Source organism: Pelmatolapia mariae, linkage group LG7 (assembly GCF_036321145.2).
Source record: "Pelmatolapia mariae isolate MD_Pm_ZW linkage group LG7, Pm_UMD_F_2, whole genome shotgun sequence".
NCBI classification, from domain to species: domain Eukaryota; kingdom Metazoa; phylum Chordata; class Actinopteri; order Cichliformes; family Cichlidae; genus Pelmatolapia; species Pelmatolapia mariae.
In genome coordinates this window covers 50006185-50020749 of record NC_086233.1, presented here as the reverse complement: position 1 = coordinate 50020749, position 14565 = coordinate 50006185, and the positions used below count along the sequence as shown (strand labels likewise).

Below are 14565 nucleotides of genomic sequence, written 5' to 3'. Positions count from 1 at the left end.
TGTTTCTTACAGAGGGACCTCACGAAGGCTTCTAAATCGAATGTAAAGTCAGGACTGCTGAACTCGACTGTCAGTCTTCAGTGATGGTTCAAAGGAGCTGCTCTGGCACAGAGGGTCACCTACCTCCAGTTTGTTGACACAATGAACAAGAGGGAACTTCTTACAAAAAACTGTAAATATTTTGCCAACATTTCTCTTTATTAGAATTTATTCCAGGGTTTCCTCTGCTCTTTGCATTTCTCTGGCATTTTTGAATTTTTTACGATGTCTTTTTATTTGATCCTATTTTGGCTTAAATTAAATATTATCTGTTATCTAGAGCACTACTGTTTTACTAAAGTGGAAATTGGAAAGTGGCACCATGATTTTGTTTTTCGAGCTGGATTGACAGCTAATTTTGCTCATCAGAAACCAAACATAGGGTGGTTTTATTCTTTTCTTTAACCTGTAAATAAACGTTTTCAAAGCAGTTTGTTCTCTTTGACTATTATTTTCCTGTCATTCCTGCCCCCATCTTTCAGCTGAACATGGTTTTACTTCAGCTGAGTGCAAGCCAAAACGCAGTATTTGAATTCAGCCAGAGGCAAATCCTTGCCAGAGTTATCATTGTAATTTTTAAAGTATTGTTCCAACTTTCTATAAAACTATAGGTAGGGGACTGGTCTGGAGGAACTGAGCTCTCACGAGTGCTCTTCTAGTGAGTGGATGTAAAAGTCCTTCCCTTCTTTTCACTGGAAATGTGATGACTTATTTAAGCCATGCGTGTCATGAGCTCCTCAAGAGCCCTCTCACGGTGATTTTCATGAACAAGCAGCACTTCTTTGATTGCGCTTTGCTGGAAGCCCATCTCATTAAACTGAGCCAACAGGCGTAGGAACTCGGCAGCCTGGAAAAAGAAGATATTGTTTTGCTCCTTCATGTCAAGGTACAGTAGGGTGTGACGGGTGCTGGCTTTTCAACCTGACTTGGAAAAACTGGATTTACCTTGCTTTCACAGTTCTGAAACATCTCCATAGCCTCTTCCACCTGTGCTTGGTCATAACCCAGCTGGCACAGACGATCACAGGTAACCAGATATTTTAGCACCTGTCGATAGCAAAAAAAAAAAAAAAGCATGAATTTTATACGTTTCTGTGTGTATTTTATGAAGTCTATTCATTAACATTTGGGAATGTGAATACAGGATATAGCTTGACCTACATACTATTACGTTACAGATGTGTTTTATGTTTAATGAATTAGAAAAACATTGGTTTGCCAAGTATTGCAAATTAGGTGAGGGATAATTGTGATTGCTGTATTTTCTTTAACCTCTTCTTTCCTCTGATGCCATTACTTTTTTTTTTTTGTAAGGATGTGTGTATTGGTTTTTAAATACTTAAACGCAGTTATACAAAACAAACAGGCCATTGGCGGCGGCTCAGAAAAAGCATTACTTGAGTTATAAGTGTTCATAGTACAATGTGATATTGTTAATCCACAGGACAATGGCTAGAAGATTTATTTTGATCACTAATTTCATGGTGATTGGTTCCCTAGGAGTTCCCTATTTAATGCCTTGGTGGAAAAACTCAAATTAGTTACCCCAAAACGTCTATAAACTGTTACTGCAACTGTTGTTGAACTCATTAGATAGGGTTCCTTGCTCTGTTCAAAATTTTACACACAGAGGTGAAGTGCCTTTGAATATTTTACGTAATCTAGTTGGATAGAAGTATGGACAGCTTTGAATTGTATTGAGGTGTGCTGAGTGTTTATAGAGATACTGTGAATGTTTACCAATCCAGTTTTACATGCCAATCTGCCTGGAATGACTCTGAGGATGGATCATTTACATTTTGTTGGATGCTGTAGAGTTGAGACACAGCTCCTTTGGAAAATAGCTTAATTTTCAGGAGACCATCCAAGACCGCATGGCTGGGCTTCTGTTCATCTTTAAAAAGGATACACGTCTCAAGTTTGAAAAATTGAAAGACGTGCGCAATGGAAAGCTTGAATGTCTTCTGTAATTTTTGGAAAGGGGCAAGCTAGCCCTCAATATAGATGTCTCCCAAACAACTTATACCCTTCTGCCTCCAGATTTTAAACACACAGTCCTCCAAACCTGGACTGAATGCTTGATTGAAGCATATTGGTGACTTGACATATACCTTGGGGCCTTTCAGTAGTAAGAGCACCTGATGCCAGACTTGATGCCCAGTGTCTTTAATTAAAATACAATAGCATATATCTTATCCCACCATTCATAACGTCACCACTGTGATGCTGGGCTAACAAGGAGACAGATACCATTCATGCTCACTTTCACACCTATGGCCAATTTAGATTCACATGTTAACCCAACATGCAGGTATTTGGACTGTGCAAAGAAGCCAGAGAACCCACACAGGCAGGAGAACATGTAAACTCAACACAAAAGGCTCCAGCTGGCTAGTAGATTTGAACCTTCTTGGTGCTAACTACTGTATCACTGTGCCGCTCTATCCTAAAAGTTTTAATTTCGAGTCAGCATTTACTCAGTCAGACTTAAGAGTTCACAGTTTCCTTGAAAAATGCAATCATTAAACAGCATGTTATAACCCCAGTGTGTTACATACCTTTTCAGGGCTCCTATAGCCTGTCTTCTGCAGTGCCAGAATAGCTGTTCTTAAAGGGTAGCCTTTCTCAGTGATTGTTTCAAGTAACTCTCTCTCTTCCTGGCTGAGGGCTGTCAAAAGCTCTGCTGCACAGTCGAAGAAAACCCCCCGAGAGGCACCGCTCGTCAGAACCTGATGATGACAAGGGAAGACCAGGCACAAATAATAGAAAACAGCTTTACCTGCTTCAAGTATTATATTGTTATGTGACGCTCTCAGAAAAACCAACCTTCTTTCTGCGGTTTTTCAAAACAGGCCCTGCAGAGGAGGGTCGTTGTTGTTGCCTTGGGGGGGAAGGTCCAGCGGGTGGTGTGTTTTGGGAGAACTTCCTGCCTGAAGAGCGCTGCCTCTTCTTGATGTTCCTCTGGCCCTGAGGGAGCGGGCTGGCCTGCTGTGATCTGTGCTGCTCGAGCACACGCAGAGGCTGTCTGCACTCTTGGGGAGAAGACGTGTCCCTGTGGCCTCTGAAACACTGAGCTGAGCCAGTCTTACAATTGTGAGGGGAAGCAACAAAGTGCATGTCTTTGACTCTGGAGATCGGGTCTTTGAGTGAAGCGCTCCGGGGCCGCTCCCTGCCCTTGATGAGGTGAGGGGCATCTTCAGTAGAGGACATTTCATTGTCCTCATGATAACCATCTTCATCATCAGAGTCAGATACGAGGAACTTGACAGTGCGATGGCGCAGCCAGTGAGCGTCTGCAGAGTTCAAGCTGTGGCTGCGGGGCCGAGGGTTGGGGGCCCACTGATCGCTGCTCCTGGGAGTGACTCTGTGACTCTCCTTAGGGCTGCTGAACATCAACCAGTAAGGTGGGCAGGATGGAGCCTGGCAGACTGGCTGCTGGCCAGTTAAAATCCATCTCTCCAGGTTGAATCCGTACTGCAGAAAAATTATAAAGATTTGGAGCATTAGCCCTTTTTCACAGCTGACATTTACGGGTGTGGAGGTTACTAAAAATAGTAACAATAAGTGTGCACATGACCATAAATATACAAATTTTATCATACAACCTGTGCTTTTCTTCCAGGGGAAAAAGACCTATACCACTAATGTTAGTAAGGTGCAATAAAAACCATTTTCAAATTCACAGCAAAAGCCCAATCTAGCTCTTTTATTTGAACTTAATCCTTCATTACAGTGTGCATATTGTTTCAGGAGAACATTGTCTTCAGCACTGTTTAAACTCTTATTAGAATCTGTAACTTCAGAAGTGCATTAAAATGAAAAAAAAAAAAAGCTTTGCTAAACTCCAAAACTAAAACCCTGGATTTTCAAGTAATTAAACTGAGAAAATAAATTGCAAGCAGATACTGAAGAAGAAAGAACACACTGGCTCTATATCGAGATATTTTTGGAAATGTTTTTTTAATGTTTGACCTCAGTTTCCTTCATTATCTGTCGGCAGTCTGGTAGAGTAATGTCCGGAGCAGGCAACAGCTGCATTTCTTCCTCCAGTGGACCCAGCTCGGTCTGAAACGGGACATCTTCCAGCATGTTCATCACCACCAAAATGCTTCAAATCACCAACCTGCATCAGAAGACATGAAGAGCTCCTGTATCTCCAACTTTAAGTTTTAAAAGAAAGTTTTATTTTTAGAAATTTTTACCTTGGTCAGATATGTTCTTCCAGGTCCACGGTCCTCTGAAACAATCGGCAAGTGTTTGGAGTAAATGACTCACAAACAGCAGACGTGATAAACCCCTTCGCCACTAAGCCTCTGACATCATTGGGTTTGTTTACCAATAATACCTCAGGTGCCTGCTTTAATCCCACTGTCATAGAGCCATTAGAAATATATCAAACAAACATATCAAAATTAAACCATATAACACCAAAACATATTATACATATTATATTTTGAAAAACAATCTAATACAGTTGTCTCTAATATTTATAAGTATTATTCTTAAAACTTCACTATTTTATCCCTTTGTATCATTTTCCATCTGTATTCAAGGCCACACTAAAGACTTTGTACGGACACTTTGTGACTTTCCTGTGTACTAGGAGGAGGATTAGGGAAATGCTGAGGTATCAGGAAACAAAGCACAGCACGATACTTTCCAGAGATTAGCTGATTACATAAAGGTGACAGCCTAACAGTGCATCGCAACATTATGATGTCTGTTGCATTCATTTATTTTAAGGTTTTAATCGCACCTCAAACTTAAATGAGAATGAAAGAACAATTAAAAATTTGTACAGAGATATACATTTTATTTGTACACTTTAAACAATCACAATAAATTTAAGATTCACAAAATTTTGGGGGTGGGGGGGTACAGGTTCTGTAACAGACCTCTGAAAACTTTAGTAAAATAAAATGAAGCTTCAAGCAAAGGGGGGAACAAATCTAGTTTAATCTAGTTTAAAGCACAAACAGCATTTTAAAGAGCACAGCAGCATGGTTCAGTCAGAGCATTTAAGTAGAGGCTTGATTACAGACGTGTACTGAGGTACCATTTAGTAACAGGATATTACATCACTAAAGGTAAGGTGAGCTTCCAACGGCAGGGCAACCACAAGGAAAATAAAAAATATCCATGCTGCTCTGAGGGGTGTTTGACAAAGCAGGTTTGGAGAGGCAGCCAGCATTAACAGGAAAGAGAGCATCTGAACACGGTTCAGTTTTTATAAAACAAAACTTCAGAAGCTATTTCACTGATACTTCAAAGTGACCCGGCTAACCAGCTTTGTGAAACAGCCCTCTGTGAGACAGAGGTCTGAAAGTAAACACTTATACATTCCCTAAAAAGTGTGCTAAAGGAGGAAGCCAAAAACTGAAAATAACCATTCTGGCTGTTTAAAAGGTCACCATTGTGTCTCACCTGCTGTAATTAGTGTGCTGGTGCATTATACCTCACAATATGTTCTAATAATTAGAGGTCATGTCATACAAACTGCTTACAAATGCTACCTAAGCAGCGTGCCTAAACATTTACAGCTGATTTCACTGTGAGCACCATTATTACAATGGTGGTAAAGGAAAAAGAAAACATCAAAAATATTGATGTGCTCATGGAATATGATGCCCTGATGAGGCATCAGCTAACATGTTAACATCATATCGGGTCTTTCTCAGCATCCCATGTTTGCAAGTGTACAGTATGATCCCATAATTTCCATTTGCTTCCCTTGCCATTACAGCCCCTCACTACAAAAAGGAAAAACAAACTAGCTACAAATACTTCCATGAATAAAATTTCATTATCTTTATATAGATAAAATGTTAACAATCCCCAGAGATTGAAATATTTTAAGGTCCACCCTGTGAGTGCACCACTATAGAATCTACATCTGATGCACAGGACCCAAGACTGTTACACTCTCTTAACTTCATCACAAAAACCCTCCCCCCACCAGTGTCCACAGCTTATTCGTCAGGGGCTTTAATAAAAGAGTTGGTACCAAACTTGGTATCCAAAAGGTTCATAGTGATCTAATGATTTGCGACAGCATGGCCTTTAGGGTAAAATGGTTCAGTTGTTAGCAGCGTCTGCCTGCCTAGGCCAGTTGTCCTCTTCGATGCCAGAGTCATATTCCTCTTCTGCCGAATCCTTGGCAGGAGTTCTGAAATTCAAATAAAGGATGCAGGTCGAGTTTCAGTTACTGAGTCGCTGTGTACTCGGTCTAAGAAAACTGATCTGTAGCATGACCCATCTACCTCGACACTGTGAGGAGAGGTACTGACCTGACATATCTGGGTTGGGATTTTCCTTGGACAACATCTTTGTCCAGCTCAACAGCCATGATGTCAGAGTGGGGCACCTCAAACATGGGCTCAAGGAGGAGCTTTTCCTGTGCATGAAGACAAGTTTTCACTTTACACCACACCACAACAAAAAATAAAAAACTAAGTTTGGCACCTTCTGTAAGAATCACATACCATGATGGATCTGAGGCCACGAGCTCCAGTTTTCCTCTCCAAAGCCATTCTTGCTATTGCCCTCAAGGCATCCTGAGTCACATTGAGATCACACTGAAACAAAAGATATTGACCATTTAATTTTAATTCTAAAAATCAAGTCATTTAAGTCACAAACACAAATGTATTATTATGTTTCTGTACATCTGATCTAACAAAAGAAATAGAGGCTGTGTTTAGAGAGACATGATTTTTTGGTACCAGTGAAACAAGACAGTACATGCATCAGATTACTCTCTGGAAAGTGTTTGTATTATAAATAAAAGGAGTGTGTGCAGATATTTGAGAGGACAATGCTGTATTTTGACTCAAGAAAACCTTACTGGGCAAACACAGCAGCCCAAATATGAGAATGTCTACCCCCCACCACCCACACAGCGTTGCAGCAACTACAATATTAGAACTCTTACTTTGTCCATGCTGAACAGAGCCTGGTACTGGGGCACTACAGCATTGCGTGGTTCAGTCAAGATCCGGACAAGCGTGTCTTCATCCAAGCTGTGCAGAGGAACGATAACGGGAAGACGGCCAACAAACTCTGGGATCATTCCAAACTCAATTAGATCCCTGGCCTCGACGTGCTTCAGCAGCCTGTCCTTCTCCTCGATCTCTGCTACGGTGTCTGTCTCGCCGCTGGTGTTTGCCAGATCTGCAGCAGCGGCTGCGCGGCGCCCTTTCCCCAGGTTAGAGGGAGTTCCAAAACCCAAATACTGGACAGACATGAAACACAAGGAACATTTTAAAGGCAGGAATAACAAACAGGCTGAACACCTGCTGGCGTGCAATACGTCTGAGCCTTGTCAAGTTTACCTTTTCATTCTTTCTTCTGCTAATGATTCTGTCAAGTCCATTAAAGGCACCAGATGCAACAAAGAGTATGTTTGTTGTGTCGACCTGCACAGTTTCTCCTCTCAGTTTCCTGGAGTTTTTCTCAGGAACGTTGACAACTGTACCCTCCAGAAGTTTAAGTAAACCCTGACAGAGCAGAAAAGGTGAATGTAAGTCTCAGTTGACCAATACAGAATGAAAAGGACAACAAACAGAAAACCGCAAGGTCATAAATGTAAACAAAATCTGTCTGTGTTCGCACAAACCAAAAAATAAATAAATCTCAAAACATTCACCTGGACTGTCCTAAAACTTTAACAAGGAGGAATAAATCGAAAATATGATCTCTAAATTAAATAAAAGTATAATCAAAAATAATTTGTTGCAGCCTTTAAACAAACTGCTGCATAAAGTTTGCACACTAACCTGCTGAACTCCCTCACCACCCACATCTCTCAGCTGATGGATTCCAGGAACACTGCCAATCTTGTCAACCTCATCCAGAAACACAATACCTGCACATGAAACAGGAGAACAAAGCTTAATGTCTTACAAAGACACTGCCTGAAACACTTCTTGTCTTTGATGAGCTTTCTGTGGATAATTGCTTAGTATTTTCTTCCAATTTCATGCTTTCTGGTGCACACACCTCACCAGTATTCATGCTGAAAGCTTGTAAACATGCAGTGCAGAGTACAGTGCATGTGTAGGCTAACCTGTTAATTTAACCTGAAATCCAATTAATTTAAACCTGTTCCTCTTCTTGTCAGTATATTCAACATGGTAAAGCCATAAACACATTCTTTAGCACAGAAAGGGATGCAACATGAAAAAAGCATTCTAGTTTTTAGATGTGTTGTAGCAGAGTAACTCAGTAATGTATATGAAAATGAAACAGCATTAATCTTCTCAATGATTAAGCTTCACAAAGTGGTTTTCCACACAAGAGTCCTATGGTACCATTTTAATTTGTTTATACTCTAATCTTATCTACTCCCAGTCCTCTGATCTAATTACTATTGAGTTTTGGCCTCGCAGTTGAGGCCTTGTTTTTATAAAATACCACTGTGATTGCTTTCTTTTAGGGTCACCATAAATGAATGTGTAAATAATCAGGTTCATTAATTTGTACAACAATGGTTTGTATGGTAAACCAAACATTGTGACATTCAAATATTTGCTCATTAATCCAACACTTGTCTTAATTTTAATTTTAGGTAGTGATATGAGACTTCCTATATCAAATGAAATATTATTATTAATTGCATGTTAACATTAAAGAAACAGTTGGGTGGATGTGAGGGGGAGGAACGAGATTATGTTTGTGTTAGATACTGCTGGTGCTTGCTGCTTGTGCTCAGTGTTTTCAAAACAGGCAGTTTCTTACTTAGTAAACATACGTATCATTCTGACACTGGAAACTCCTTCTGTAAATAAAGTCCCTCTGCCCACCTTGCTGTGCTTTTTCCACTGAGTAGTTGGCATCTTGCAGGAGTTTGGCAATAACCGACTCGATGTCCTCTCCCACGTATCCAGCTTGAGTTAGTGTGGTGCAGTCGCAAATTGCAAATGGAACATCCAGACAACGTGCCAGTGTCTGCGCCAACAATGTCTTTCCTGTGAAAATTTATGTGAATCACAATATTGTCTGGGGAAGGACATAATACAAACACATTGCACAGTGTATCTGACAGAATCGGCTTAAAAGTATTACAAACCAAATTTACCTGAACCAGTTGGACCAAGCAGAATAATGTTGCTCTTCTCCAGTTTAATCTCAGTGTGTGTAGAGTCCAGGACTTCCCCACCTCTCCTCTCCTGAGGTGCCTGTTGGCTTGCCTGCTGCTGCATGGACGCCCCGAGAGCATTTCCATGAGGGCTGATTCCTGCAATCTGCAGCAGCTCTGGAACAACAAGCCAACAAGACAGGTCACCTCATTACTAAAAAGAACTGTAAAAACTCTATGCTTCATAAATCACTAAAAATGCAATGTAATGGATTCCTGTGAGTCACTGTTAGACAAACATGCCATTCACTGATCATGAATGCAACCATTTGTGTAGAGTAACAGTTTCCATGCAAGGGCTAAAAATACACACACCCTGTTCAGTGTCACTGTGAGTTACTGAGAACAGCTCGACTAAAATTAGCAAACATCTGAAAGTCGGTCAAAGGTCAACTTCATCTGCTTGTCTGGTCTGTCAATCATTGAAAAGTGTAATTTTACTGGTTCAATTTCTATGTTTTATTTTATACAAAAGGTCACTGTTACAAACTGGAAATATACCCTACTATCTGATGTTGACAAAATTCCTTAATCATTTTAGTTCAAAGTTCATAATTTTTTAAATTGGGCACAGCCATAAATGCATAAAAAAATGTACTCTCTCTGAAAAAGGCAAAACAAACCCTTGACTGTCACAGCGGTCTGTACACTTTGGCATTTGTGCAACTTAAAAACAACAAACTGCTGATTAAGTGACTTCAAAAGTGCTAAAAGATAACAGCGAGTAGGACAGTCACTTACTTGTGAACCTGTATTCATCCTCTCGTCTTCTCATCTCTAGCTCTACAGGGAGAGGGTGAAAGTGCTTAAATCAATATTAATACTAATACCGCTATATTACCATTATAACATTATCAATGCAGTCGCTGAAAAAGAGCTTTATGAAATCATATGATAAATATTGAACAAATGCCAAATAATACAGATTATAACTTAGGGCCACAGCTGTAACCTCTCTACGGTTATTTGTAAGGATGTTTCAAGAGGAACCGTTGATACTCTTAACATGCAAATATTAATATTGTTTTCAATGTGGCAAACTTTAAAGTCTGCTTATTTATTTTGGCATTTGCATGAACACATTTCAAAGTGAAAACTTGCATGATCATATTTTGTTAATTTATTACCAGCTTATTTAAGTTAGCTTTGCTTTTAGGACATACTGTTGCTGTGTCCAAATTCAACTTAGAATTCACTAATTCTCTACTTCGTGTTTGACAGACATTCAGCACAGCCTATTTTCACTTTGAGGTTTAGTTTTGAAATCATTAAAAATAATCTGCTGCATTAATTTTTTAAAGATTCATATTACATTTCAGCTCTTGTTCATTTATGGATCACGTATCTGGTGTTAAATGAAGACAAGAATTTCACCCAAAATTTGACTAAGCTCGGCACTATCTACCAATACCGAAAAGGGACTTTTATAAGCTTTAAAAAATAAATAAATAGATAGATAAAATCAGGTATGGTTTCCATCAGACAGTAATGGTCGATATTATTTAATATAAATACTTAGATGCAGAATGATGCAGTGTCTACAAAGAAGACTGATACTGACCACGAGGTGTTAAAGATGGCTGTTTTTCCACCTCCACCTGCTGTCGGCTCCCAGAGGGGATGTTATTGTAGATGCGCTTATAGTGATTATACACAGCAACTGCCAACACTTTTTTTGCATAGGACTGGCCAACCACATACTTGTCAAGATAGGCATATATCTGGGAAGGAAAAAAAAAATTATCCTTCACAACAGGAGAAAAACACAATCAAATTCCCAATCGAATGTTAAAAGCTTGTTTTGACAAATTGTTTCCTGCTTCAGTTTCTTACCTTCTTTGGAGGTGGAGGAGGTTTCTGTGCAAATGCCAGTTTCACTGCCTCCGCAGCAGATTCTGGCTCTTTGTTTAGCCCTTTCTTAGAGTCAGTTTCAGACAGCACCACAAAGAAGTGATGACATTTCTCACATTTGACAAATCGTGTTGATGCTACAAAAAAAAAACAAAAAAAAACCCCACCACATACAGTGTTAAAGACATTTTTAAACCAAGCTGAAGCAATTTTTAAAGACACTTCAACATAAATTTATGCATTAATCCCACTGATGCTGAAACCTAAAATAAATATGGAAAAAGTGAAAAACTGCACCTTATTATGTTTTTGATCCTTTGTTGTTTTGAATACTGTTTAGCTTTGATTACCAATAAAAGTCAACACATGCTCATTTAAGATCCAGTTAAGGACAATCACAATCTGACACATAAGCAGTTCTCTTCATCGCATGCACTACAGGCTTAGGAAAATAAACTCCCCAATAACCTCGTCAGAGATTTCCTGTAGCTGCTCATATTCATTTCCTCTGTAAGCTATACATAGTTCATGAATATTTCTGAGATGTGTTGACTGACTATTGTGGTGTCGACCATCCACCCCTAGACAACAGAAAAAGCTCAACATTTTCTGCATTTTTTTGTCTTATTGCGAAATAATGAAAACCCAGATATTGATTTTTCTTAGGCCTTTATAAAGACCTTTATTACCTGCAACTCAGGTTTTATCCTCCTAACTGGAACACCTGACTCTCAAGCTTTTATTTTTGGTTTTTGTTTTAATTTGAGCATCAAAACAAACTTCCACCTTTTCCCTGTGGTCTATAAGAGGATAAATTGTTAAACAGCTCACGAACTGTACATCATAAACCACTTCTCTGTCTGGAAAGTGTATTGTAGATTTAGACTGGCAAAAATTAATAAAGCAGATGCAGCTGATGTAAATGTGATTTTTACTTGATAGTACTCACTATGATTGGCCGATTTAAAGTCAGAAAGTCGTAAAAACAAATATACCCGTGTCCAAGATGTTTCTCACACGTCCAACAATCCTAACAGCCCCTCTTGGTTTAAAGCAATGAGTCAAAATGTTTATGTGGCACCGCAAAATCTAAAACATTCCTGAGACAGCAATAAAACCGACATTACACAGTTTATATCCACATCTTTATTTTGACAAGCTGTGCCAGGAAAACACTTGAAGTGGTGGTTTGTGGTGCACTATTCATCTCCTGTGTTTACACTAGTGTTTATAGCTATTTCCATGCACAAAGGTGTGTGTCACAGAGAAATATGAAAGTTGATGTTAACATGTTTTAACACTAAATCATGAATTTAAGTGACGTCTAATGCATAATCCATCTTTTTTTCTCCCTGCTCATCATCCATGTTGAGAGGAATCCAGTAACAGCAACCATTTATTCTAGCAGTGATAATACCATGTATTTATTTATGATCAGTTTATTTACTTTGGTTTGTTTTTTTTAACAACTGGTAAACAACAACTTTATATCGTAAGAAAATATCTGGGACACAAACATTTCCACAACTGACACAACATCACATGACATCATTCAACAGTTAGACCATTTGCAAATAATTGTTGAAGAGTAATATGTGTACTCACATACGAAGGTCTCTACATGTGTGCAGGGGTCCCCACATTTAGGGCAGCGTAGCTGGCTTCCACCCTTACCCGATCCTCCGGAGCCAGACATTCTCTTCCCCTCACTGAGGCTCTTCTGTGTAAAAACAACTGTGTTAGCACATGTTAAATTAAAGTATTATCATCCACTGCTTTAACTAGGTTGTGTACATCCACATTTACAAAATGTTGCAACTAAAGATTACCTTTCCACCATCACTTCCACCATCCTTGGTTGTCCCATCTTTAGAGCCATAACAGACAGAGGTCTCTGAAAACGACCTCACACGTACTCGAGGAGGCAAATGAGTTTCTCGAAACCCGTGACGACTCAGAAAAAACAACTGAATCCGAGAGCACGACAGTCCTGTAAAAAAACAAAAAAAACAAAAAGCAACATCCCTTTAGATTTCTATCAGCCATAAGTCTGAAAACTAATGACATTTACATATGATTTTAATTGCGTTTTCCTATACAATGCATAGTGTCCTTAGTATTAATTTTGGGGGAAGAGGGCATAATATTTTCACTTAAATTATCTTTTAGTTTTCAATTAGGCTTCACCTGTATCTGGGAAATGGACAAATAAAGGTTAAAAGTAAAACAAAAATGTTTTTTAGAAACGTTTAAAGATTTAAAAAGGGCATTTTAACAACATGTCTAATACTACATGTTATAAGGCTACATAATGCATAAATACCATAATACCAAAGGTCATATTTCTATTTCATCTACATTATTAAGAGCAGCACTTCACGGTCTGAGGCAAGAATTGTATTTACATGGGGTAAAATCGCTCCTTATGTTTTTGTTGTTTGTCATGAAATCATATGTATTGTTGGTCTAAAATCTGAAATACGAAAACGTAGATGATGTGACAACATTGTCCTAACTTTAGCTTCTAAACTGTCATGAATTACCTTTTCACCTCCTGTGGACGTTAGCTACAGAACTGTCATAACAAACCGTAATCTAGGTCAGCTGGGGCCCTGATTCCACAAGTTGAAGCAAATAGCTCAATGTCATGCAGCTTAACGCAGCTGTAGGGCAGGGAGTGTGTGCGTCTTCCCTTTCGTACCTCTGTTAGCAGTGTTTAGGAACAACCTGGCAGCCGAAGCACATGGACAGGACATCTTTTCTTCTGTCTCAAACTCCTTAAACAAAAAAGTGTCAAGTTAGCATCGTACAGCTAACAGACTGCGCTGAATAAGACAGGCCGGTTTAACGCCTCAATACTCCAACGTCACAGTTAGCATTAGCACAGCAGCTCGTTGACGAGACTAGATAGTCGCCACTACAGTCTAAATATTTACACTGTACACCACACGAAAAGGTGTTGGTATTTTAAGCTATCACGCAATGCTAATGCTATAAAGGTACCCTGTATGAACACTGTATCTAGTTAGCTTACGTAAATAGGTAACTGTTAGCTTCGTATGCTAGGCCTTAACCAAATTCACTAAGCGTTTTCTTCTAGAGGAAATGACAAGCAGCCGACGCTGCAGAGCTAATAGGCAGAGTGACTCCTAAGAAAAACACATTTGCAGGTATCGTTGCCAGCTTATTTAAAACGACTAACTACGAAACACAAAGCAACATTTAACTAGCTTTCCAGTTTTACTCACAGTGCGCGTTGAAAGCAGTCGCGTCTTGACAGCCCCTCTCTGAAACACAAATTTGCTAAATCACTGAAGCTTCTGCACGTTTGTTACAGCTAGAAAGGTCAGTGTGTCATGCTAATGCCACAGTGCCTGTTACATGGACTGAAAAGTGTCAACTTCTTTAGACCGTTATTTCACAGGTGTGACACGAACTAAAGTGATGTAACGCCTGCTGTTATGAACTAGGTTATTAGGTTGGTTACCCGGCTAGCGAACTAGCCTTCCCCAAAGGAAGCGATAGAAACGGTGTGCAGG

At 39.4% G+C, this 14565-nt stretch overlaps 2 protein-coding genes across 3 annotated transcripts; both read right to left on the bottom strand.

Moving 5' to 3' along the window:
* Positions 1-83: 83 nt before the first annotated feature.
* Positions 84-4367, bottom strand: LOC134631302 (ubiquitin-associated protein 1-like). Its single transcript, XM_063479498.2, has 6 exons — positions 4242-4367; positions 4012-4162; positions 2866-3513; positions 2598-2768; positions 985-1086; positions 84-886 (listed from the first exon to the last, which is right to left on the bottom strand). The coding sequence occupies exons 2-6, from the start codon at positions 4132-4134 to the stop codon at positions 752-754; spliced, it is 1179 nt and encodes a 392-aa protein (XP_063335568.1). The 5' UTR covers positions 4135-4162; positions 4242-4367; the 3' UTR covers positions 84-751.
* A 464-nt stretch (positions 4368-4831) lies between these two features.
* On the bottom strand, positions 4832-14565 carry clpxb (caseinolytic mitochondrial matrix peptidase chaperone subunit Xb). Of its 2 annotated transcripts, XM_063479495.1 has the most exons (15): positions 14275-14565; positions 13728-13803; positions 12856-13016; positions 12632-12746; positions 11009-11163; positions 10737-10896; positions 9917-9958; positions 9116-9292; positions 8841-9005; positions 7815-7903; positions 7371-7535; positions 6971-7270; positions 6522-6614; positions 6327-6433; positions 4832-6205 (listed from the first exon to the last, which is right to left on the bottom strand). In XM_063479495.1, the coding sequence occupies exons 2-15, from the start codon at positions 13780-13782 to the stop codon at positions 6115-6117; spliced, it is 1875 nt and encodes a 624-aa protein (XP_063335565.1). In that variant the 5' UTR covers positions 13783-13803; positions 14275-14565; the 3' UTR covers positions 4832-6114. The 2 variants fall into 2 exon arrangements, with proteins under 2 accessions (XP_063335565.1, XP_063335566.1); XM_063479496.1 differs by lacking the exon at positions 9917-9958.